We start from the raw sequence: 9,619 nt of genomic DNA, 5'->3' as shown, positions 1-9,619 counted from the left end.
GAAGAATGCTATGTGTTCAGCACAGGATTGCTGTAGACCTTCAATTTGTAAAAAAAAAAAATGCAGTATCCGTGAAGTACAATAAAGCAAAACACGATTGAGGCTTGCTTGTATTAGTATAGAATTGTATATTTTTCCTTTCAATTCTGTCAAATTTTGTTTCGTATACTTTGCAGCTCTGTTGTTAGGTATGTGTACATTTAAAAGTATTAGATCTTCTGGCTAGATTGAACCTTTTATTAATGTTTAATGTCCTATTTGTCCCTTGTACCTTTTTTGACTTAAAGCTGATTTTTTTTTTTTGTCTTTTTAGGGCTGCACCCACAGCATATGGAGGTTCCCAGGTCAGGGATAGAATTGGAACTCTAGATGCCAGCCTACATCACAGCCACAGAAATGCCAGATCCAAGCCTCTTCTGCAACCTACATCACAGCTCATGGCAATGCTGGATCTTTAACCCACTGAGCAAGGCGAGGGGTTGAACCCACATCAATGTGGATACTAGTCACGTTCATTACCACTGAGCCACCATGGGAACTCCCTATATATTTCTTTTTCTGTTTCTTTTCCATTGCAGGTTATTACAAGATAATGGAGAGAATTCCCTGTACTGTACAGTAAATCCTTGTTGTTTATCTCTTTTGTATATAGTGGCATATAGTGGTTAATACAATATTGCTAATTTATGTCTACCCATAATTTCCCCTTTGTCAAGCATAAATTTGTTTTCAATGTCTCTGAGTCTGTTTCTGTTTTATAAATAAGTTCATTTGTATTGTTTGTTTAGATTCCACATATAAGTGATAGCATGTGGTATTTATTTTTCTCTCTCTGACTTCCCTCACTTAGTATGATAATCTCTAAGTCCATCCATGTTGCTTAAAATGGCATTATTTCATTTCTATGGCTGAGTAGTATTCCATCGTATATATATCTTCCTTATCCATTCATCTGTCAACAGACATAAAATCCAGTTTTCAGATCTCAGTTGACCAGGCCCTTCCTGATCTGGTTCCTGTTTACCTCTCTGACTGCCTCTGCTACCAACCACATGGGACCTCATACACTGCCTGTGGTCTCAGGGTCTTTGCACTGGCTGTTCTTGGCCTGGCCTTCTCTCTGCCTAGACCTAGGCTGTCCTTGTATCTTGGAGTTTGTGATGTGGGTTCACCATGAGGCTGTGCCCTGCTGGGAACAGGGCATGTGCATCCCATTCACTGCTAGGTGCCTAGTGCCTGGAACAGTACCCAGCAATGGTCAGTGCTCAATAAAGCAGTGAAATAAAAGAATGAACTTTCACAAAGATACTGCACACCCAAGTCATCAGTGTAAAATGAAGACCCTGTGTTGGATAAGAAGTGTTTTGTGATTAATGAATGCATTTAAAACAACAAAATTGTGACTTCAAGCATGAAATACAGGCTTTTCTAAGGGAGCAGAGTGGAGAGGAGGTGGTGTCATCATTGTCAACATGGGTGCTGTACCAGTGGGAATTTCCTGGACTGTATGAGTAAGGAGGAGGAATTGTGTGTTTGGTCCATGTGACCCAGGATGTGTGTCTGCTATAGACTAGAGGGGGCCATCTGGCTCCTGTGAGCCAGGTGCAGCCTGCAGGTATACTTGGTTTGGACCCTTAATATTTTATGGAACATTTCTTATTTGCTGACTTTTTAAAAAATTTTATTTTATTTTTTGCTGACAATTTTAGAAATAAACAATTTCATGTAAAATCTGGAATTATACCTCCTCTAGAAAAGTTAGCAGAACTGGAGCCTTTGGACTCCTGTTGTTGAAGGGCAGCAGTCAGCTGGAGAAGGAGAAGAGCTAATACTCACTGACCCTGCACTCAGCCCTGGACCAAGATGCCCAGGGGTCTCTCGGAGCCTCCCTGTGCAGTCAGGGTATTCATGTCCCCATTCACATGAGGCAGGGGCTGTGCAGAGGAGCAGAGTAGTGGTCCTACTCTCTGGGCTGCCCCTTGTCATCTGGTTTTATGGTTGTTGTCGCCTCCTGGTCTGTCCTCTGGAATCCCTTGGGAAAAGTCTACTCATTTCCCATCCTCTGTAGTATCTGCTGGAAGCTCTCACTTCTCAAAATTTTCTTAGCCCCAGACAGTCTAAACTGTGAAGGAGTTTTGACATCTGGAATGAAGAATTTGGGCAAAGTTCTGTAGGCTATGAAAATCTGACTTTGATTTTAGGTACGGAGTTATTCAGTCTAACTTTGAACAGAAAGCCAAATAAAATATTTAACGTAACATCACCAGTATTACACACCACCCCTGTCTCCTCCCTCTTGATCCTCTACTCGACAATAATGTAGTAATAAGTCATTGACTTAAGCTGTTTGGCTTTGAATGATTTCTTGACCAAAATATAGTATTAGATATGATTCCTCAAGACTTATTTGTTTATTTATTTATTTATTTATTTTGCTTATTATGACAAACTTGAAGTGTCCAGATGAATTTATTTATGATACAATTTCTTGAAAGAACTGGATCACTAGGCAGTTCCTTATAGGTGCTATAGAGAGTTTGTGTTGTCATCATGTTTTGTATTGTGGGATTTGATCTGCATCATCAAGTCTGAATTCTTAAGGGACATTGGCAGCCACTTTCATGTAGCAAAAATACCCCTCTCATCCTTCCTGGCAAACAGAGTGACAATATAGGGACAGGTTTGTGCTTAAATATCAGTTGTATCTCACATTTAGAAATTACGATGAGCCTGAACCAGTAGTTTTTGACTCACAGCATGATATGTCTGAAGTTTAGAATGGATAGAAGATGGCCTGTTTTGAAAATGGGTGTGGCAGTACACTGAATACCTCTGTATGTCTCACACATGAAAAGTTTGTCTAGGTAACCATATTTATTAGGAGTCATAGTTCATCAATTAGACGACATCAACTTTCAGTAGTCAGGTGATGAAAGGTCAATATTAAGAACAAAGTCGTCTGCTGAAGGCCAGTTGACTCTGTGAGAGATAAAGTCCACATGAGGTTTAGCTTTCTGCCCTCACACCTGGGGAGACAAGATATTCCAGGCAGGACAGTCAGAATCTCTACGAGGCTGCATTATCCAGGGAATGGCAAGAAGAGACGCTCATGAGCGTCAGCGCTGGGCTCTTCTGGAAGGCTCCCTGGCTGGCATGGCCTTGGAACAGATGCTTGAAGGACAAGTTAGAAGGAAGTGGTCCCATGTACTTTGAAAATACCGGCAGTGGCCCTGCCATGGAGCAACCCCTGCTCCCTCCAGGGACAGCAGTGCCTGGGGAACTGTCAGGAAGAAGGATGAGTTTCTGCTTCAACTTTCACTGAGCTGAAGTCAAACTTTTCTCCCTAAGTGGTTTTACTTGGCTCACAAAGAACTGTCCCCATTGGTTAATTAGTGCTGGATGGAAGTTGCCTGTGGGGAAACGGAGGGGGTGCCTTTGGGGGAGTCCCAGCTGCAGAAAAGGGGCCCCTGACCAGGTCTCTGCTAACTCGGGCCGTGGAGGGTGAATTCCCAGACCCAGTCCTGATTTCCTGGCTGTCCCTGGGGAGGGTGCTGCCAGCCTGTTCTGCTTCTAGAGCAAGAGGGCACTAGAGGCCCCACGTGATGCTGAGCTTTAATTTATGATCAGTGCATGTCCTCTGAGTACTTCCCATGCAGGAAACCACAGCAAAGGCTGATTCAACCTGGGCCCCTGAAGTAAACTATATATATTCAATTATGTCTTTGTGTGTGTGTGTGTGTGTGTGTGTGTGTGTGTGTGTGTGTGTGTGTGTGTTAGGGCCACACCAATGGCATATGGATGTTCCCAGGCTAAGGGCAGAATTGGAACTGTAGCTGCCGAACAGCGCCAGAGTCACAGCAGTGCGACATCCAAGTAGTGTCTGTGACCTACACCGCAGCTCACAGCAGTGCGGGATCCTTAACCCACTGAGTGAGGCCAGGGATGGAATCTATGTCTTCATGGATGCTGGTCAGGTTCATTACCTCTGAGGCACCACAGAAAATCCCTCCAATTTTGTCTTGTCCTGAGTTTTTGCGGCCTGCTAAATGAATGTTTTCGTATCACACTTTTATGTAGATGACTACTTAATGGTTATATGAATTATGAGCATCTGTCATACCAGCTTCATATTGAAAAGCACAACTATAATCACATATCATTTAATTAGAGGGATAGTCATGGGTACGTTTACACCTACAGGAACTCAGTGTCTCTGTTTTTAAAATGAAAAAAAATGTATGCTATCCAAGAGTCCTCCCTGCTCTAAAATTTTTAAACTATTGAATCTGATATTAGTTTCCTTAAAGCTCTCTTCATGTCACGATTTCTCAGGCTGTAGATGAAGGGATTGACCAGGGGAGTCACCGCAGTGAAGATGACAGTGGCCACCACGTCTTGTACTGAGTAGGAGGATGAAGGGCGCATATAGACCCCCAGGATTGCCCCATAGAAGAGGGAGACCACAGTGAGGTGGGATCCACACGTGGACAGGGCTTTCCTTACTCCGTGAGCAGATGGCAGCTTCAACACATTAGAGAAGATGAAGGCATATGAAACAATGATGCACGTGAATGGTGTCATAAATATCAGTCCACCCACAGTGAGGACCATTAGGTCATTGATGAAAGTATTAGAGCAAGACAGCTTTAGAACTGTATAGGGATCACAGAAAAAGTGATGGACAGCATTATTGGAACAAAACATGAGCTTCCCCATGAGAAGAGTGTGTAGGAGAGCATGCAGGTGGGTCACGACCCAAGAGGCAGCCACCAACAGGACACAGAGCTTGGGCCTCATGATCATGGTGTAGTGGAGTGGGCAGCAGATGGCAGTGTAACGGTCATAGGCCATCACACTCAGGAGGAACCCGTCCATGTTGGTGAAAGTGATGAAGAAGTAGATCTGGGTCATGCATTCTGCATAAGAGATGGACTGGCTTCCCAGGATGTGATTCACCAGCATCTTGGGGATCGTGACTGATGAAACGCAGATGTCCACACAGGAGAGGTTGGCCAGGAAGAAGTACATGGGCGTATGGAGATGCCTGTCACAGCCAATGGCCAGGACGATGAGAAGGTTGCCGATGATGGTGATCAGGTACATGCACAGGAAGAGCCCGAAGAGCACCTCCTCCTGCTCTGACTGCCCAGAGAGTCCCAGGAGAAGGAATTCTGTGACCCTGGTCTGGTTGTCTCTGCCCATGTCTGCAGGGGAGAAAATGTCATCGCAGGGTAGTAGGATCATATGCAAACAGGGGAGCCCATTTCATATTCTGGTACGGTTTATTCATTTGGTTGAGAATTACCTGCAACTGAAACATCTTATGGAGTCTTTGTAGAGAAAAGGCCGTGTTAATTTCAACAGTGTTTGATGACCAGAGGCTTTAGTTTTGTTTATTCTAGTCTGGTTTGCTGGGTCGCATTTGTAGATACTTTTGTGTATGGTATTTAACTTGGTCCAATAATTTGAGGTGTTTGTTGTATTTCACTTTGCAGATGAAGGAACTCAGGCTCAGGATAAATCAGTGATGTTTCCAAATCACAGACCAGTCAAAGTTAGATATCCAAGCCAGATAAAATGCTTTTGTCTGTACACTCTTTTTTGACTCGCTGGTAGTTATTAATTTACAACGTATTAACCAAGTGGCAGGCTCTGTGTTAAGTGCTGAATTAACGTACCTGTGAATTTTCTTGGGCATTTGTATTTTCCCAGAATGTGTAAACCCTGTGGGTTTTGCAAGACCTTCTTGGCGGTTCGCCCTCAACATTGTAATGACCTCGTGTCCACTGTGTAGTTGTCCTCTCACCATAGGTGACCGCTGTTGGGAGGGCTGACCTGAGCATGCTGTTCAGGTTTCCCTGTGAAGCATTTTTTTGCTTTCTGCCGGTCAGAAAAAGAAAGACAGTCAGGCAAAACATCGGGATTATGTTCTGCTGTTGGACACAGGGATCTCGTGAAGGCTAAGGAACAAATTCAGGTGGTACACCCAGCAGATAACCCCAGGACTAAGAAATCAGTCTAGGCAGGAAGTGGGGGGCGGGGGGGAGGTCAGTCAGGTAAAGCCATGTGAACACGATGCTCCTGGAATAATGTATGGTACCTGGTAGTAAAGGAGAGGAGGAGCATCCCCGGTGAGATTAAAGGGCTGAGGAAAAGGGACGAGAAAGAGGCAGGCACCTGCTCTGTGAAGTGGCCTGAGTGGGTGGGGCAGGGGGTATTGTCAGGAATATGTCTAGGAGGTTGGTTGTAGCATTTTCATAAGATGAAGGCAGGTATTTGTGCATCAGTCACTGAGAGATTTAACTTAGTAAAATTCAGGGGAAAGTGCTGAGATTTGACATCATTTCCGCCCCCCCCCCCCCGCCCCCAGGACCATTTCCAAGAACAAAGGTAGGTAGAGTGCTAGTCGACAGAAGCTAGAAGATGCTCCAGAAGGAGACGCTTAATGTAGAAGCTGACGATGAGGGAGGTTTGTCATCAAGACCAACATGAGAGCAGCTGTCCAGGTAGATGTGATTATTCTGGTTCTAAAGAGAAGTGGTTCCCTGGAGTGGAAATGAGGAAAAGCTGAAACAGCATGACAAGTGGGCTATCTCTTTAGATGTCTGTGAATTGCTGCTAAGGCCAACTGTGGAAGACCAAAGCTCAGAGTATCCCACAGCCCCTCGTTAGAGAGTCTGTATCAGGAGAACGAACAGATTGGGAGGGTCAGTTACAGGAAAAAATGATATAACTTCATGGGTAAACCCCCAGGGTTGAGACGCCCAAGGAAACCAGCGACCTCTGTCACACACGTCATTCCCATTACTCTGATTGGCTAGTCACCACCCACCTCTAAGTGTTAATGCCGCTTCCCATGCTGCTTCCTTACAGGGGGAGACTGCTCTTCCAGTCCCCTTGGAATCGTGTTTATTTTATGAGATGAACGTGCGGATACCTGGCTTCGAGCATGAATCTCTTGTGCGTCTCTTTAGTACGTGACCGTCTCTGAGACATCTGACATACCTGCAGCATTGATTGTTTGTGTTCCTGGACCTTTGCCCTGAGGGTGCTTAGTGCCTGGACCCGACCCCATGCTGACTCCCGTCGCTGGGGCTCCGTGTGGCATCTGAGCAGCCTCCCTGTGGGACACCTCTGTTAAGTGGTTCCAGACCACAGTGAATGAACACAGCGAAGCACCTGGCAAAAAGGTGTGGCGATTAAGGGAAGAATAGGAGGGTCTTGAATGTCTGACACAAAAGAATGAGGCTCTTTGGGGGGGCAGGGAGGGTGGCTCTGGGCTCTGGGCTTCTGGCCAGGATTTCTAGGAGCCTGCAGTCACTGATCCTGGCACCACCACCCTTCGTCAGCCCCTTCCTTTCCCACTGCTTCCTCTTCTGTCTCCAGCTTGGAAACATGCTTGCTCTGTCCTGCAGTGGGCAGCACGTCCTGAAAGGGGAAGGGCTTGGCTATGTCAAACCAAGAGATGTTTGCCCTTTGAACTGGGTGAGATGCAGCAGGATTTAGTGTGTCCAATTTTCCCAGTGTAAATGTATGTGTTTGTGTCCGTGTGAATCTGTCCGTTGTTGGAGGCAACCATACCCTCACCTGCTTTCCCAGCTCTTCTTACCTGGCTGCTCTCTGCTGGGAGATGCTGTCATGGAACCCCCATCTCCACTGGCTCCTTGCGTGACCTTGGATGATGGGAAGGTCACAGCTAGCACCGAGGCTTGAGGAAGCTTTTCTCACTGGAGGAGAACACTGAGATTCAGACACTGTGCCTTTCTGGGTCTGTCTTGAATGATTTGGAGGAAATGTGTAGACCTCCCTTCTCTGGAGATTGGGGCTTTCATGGGGATCACGGTAGCAATAGTTGCCACGTCTGGGTGTCCCTAGGGTGGATTCCCCACAGCTTCTCATTAAAGTCATACTTACTAATTCTTCTTTGTTTCTATCCTCTCTGGACACAGATATCTCGGTCTAAAGGGAACTAGTTTAGTTCTCAAACTTGCTGCTTCCCGCTGCCTCAAGTACATCTCATGCTCACAGCACAGACAAAATATATCTGGTCCCTTGCTCTGTGCTCAGAATTGACCTGAAGAAAAATTGTGACGACAGTGAAACTGGCCCACAGACATTTAATGATAGTTCTGTTCTGAACACTTTGCTCCTATACTGTCTTCCTTTGGTAAAATTCTTAAGCCTTTTGGATCCTTCACTCTTTCTTCTTCCAAAGGCAAGGTTTGATTTGACAGTTTATAGTAAGAAAGTAATGACGGAGGAAGACCAGAACCTCAGTTCTGTTTTAATCTAGGTAAGAATTTCTGTGTCCCTAAAATATGAAACCAGAGGTAGCACTTAGATACGCTGGCCTGAGAACAGGGTTAAGGAATACTGGGTGTGGGGTATGTGTGGTAGTCATCTAAATACTCACATCTGGAGTTCCTGTCGTGGCGCAGAAGAAACAAATCTGACTAGGAGGTTTCGGGTTCGATCCCTGCCCTTGCTCAGTGGGTTAAGGATCTGGCATTGCAGTGAGCTGTGGTGTAGGTCGAAGATGTGGCTCGGATCCAGTGTTGCTGTGGCTGTGGCGCAGGCTGGCAGCTGTAGCTCCTATTCTACCCCTAGCCTAGGAACTTCCATATGCCACGGGTGTGGCCCTAAAAAGACAAAAATAAATAAATAAATAAATAAAAATAAATAAATACTCATATCTATGGGCTATTGGAACTTGAGTGTGGATTTCTAGCCTTCTATTTGTGTGCATATACAAAGCAAAATTGTTACAAGGAGAGTTTTAAAACCCACATTTAAAAAAAAAGAACACGAATATGAAATTGGGCAAAGATATGTTTGGTAAGTGCAAAAATTAGAAAATAGAGTTGGCATTATTAATTGCGAACAAAGCAGTAAAATGGAGTTCCCGTCGTCGCTTAACGAAAGTGAATCCGACTAGGAACCATGAGGTTGCAGGTTCAATCCCCGGCCTCGCTCAGTGGGTTAAGTATATGACATTGCCATGAGCTGTAGTGTAGGTTGCAGATGTGCCTCAGATCTGGCGTTGCTGTGGCTGTGGCATAGGCTGACAGCTGTAGCTCCCATTAGACCCCTAGCCTGGGAGTTTGCATATGCGGCCCTAAAAACAAACAAACAAACAAAGCAGTAATTAAACTGCAAACATTAACCACAAAATAGGAATATTCTATGATAATAGAGGAAAATTCCTAGACCTTAGTCACACTTATAAAATATAAAACAAAACAATGTAGCAATAGTTTTCATTAGGAAAGATTGTTTAAAAAAAAATTAGGGAGTTTTCAGTGTGGCTCAGTGGGTTAAGAACTCAACATTGTGTCTGTGAGGATGTGGGTTTGATCCCTGGGTTTGTTCAGTGGGTTAAGGATCTGATGTTGCCCCAAGCTGCAGGGTAGGTTGCAGATGTGGCTCGGATCTGGCGTTGCTGTGGCTGTGGTGTGGGCACACATTCTACCCCTGTCCTGGGAACTTCCGTATGCCACAGGTGCAGCGGTGAAAAGAAAAAAAAAATGTTTAAAGAATTTGATTAAATTAATACCTTAATGTTTGTTTGTTTGTTTTTTGGCCACAGCATGATGTGGGATCTCAGTTCCCAGTTGAGGGA

The 9,619-nt window shown here is 44.9% G+C and overlaps 1 protein-coding gene across 1 annotated transcript; it reads right to left on the bottom strand.

The window, feature by feature from the left end:
• Window positions 1-4,272: 4,272 nt before the first annotated feature.
• Window positions 4,273-5,202, bottom strand: LOC125124693 (olfactory receptor 1361-like). Its single transcript, XM_047774724.1, has one exon. It carries the CDS (start codon window positions 5,200-5,202, stop codon window positions 4,273-4,275), a length of 930 nt encoding a protein of 309 aa, XP_047630680.1.
• Window positions 5,203-9,619: the final 4,417 nt, after the last annotated feature.

Source organism: Phacochoerus africanus, chromosome 4, assembly GCF_016906955.1.
Source record: "Phacochoerus africanus isolate WHEZ1 chromosome 4, ROS_Pafr_v1, whole genome shotgun sequence".
Taxonomy (NCBI): Eukaryota; Metazoa; Chordata; class Mammalia; order Artiodactyla; family Suidae; genus Phacochoerus; species Phacochoerus africanus.
Note: the sequence above shows the minus strand (reverse complement) of the source record. Positions and strands in the feature narration are given on the sequence as shown.

Excerpts from the sequence above, each read along its gene's own strand:
- LOC125124693 (XM_047774724.1), bottom strand. The coding sequence starts at position 5,202 with ATGGGCAGAGACAACCAGACCAGGGTCACAGAATTCCTTCTCCTGGGA.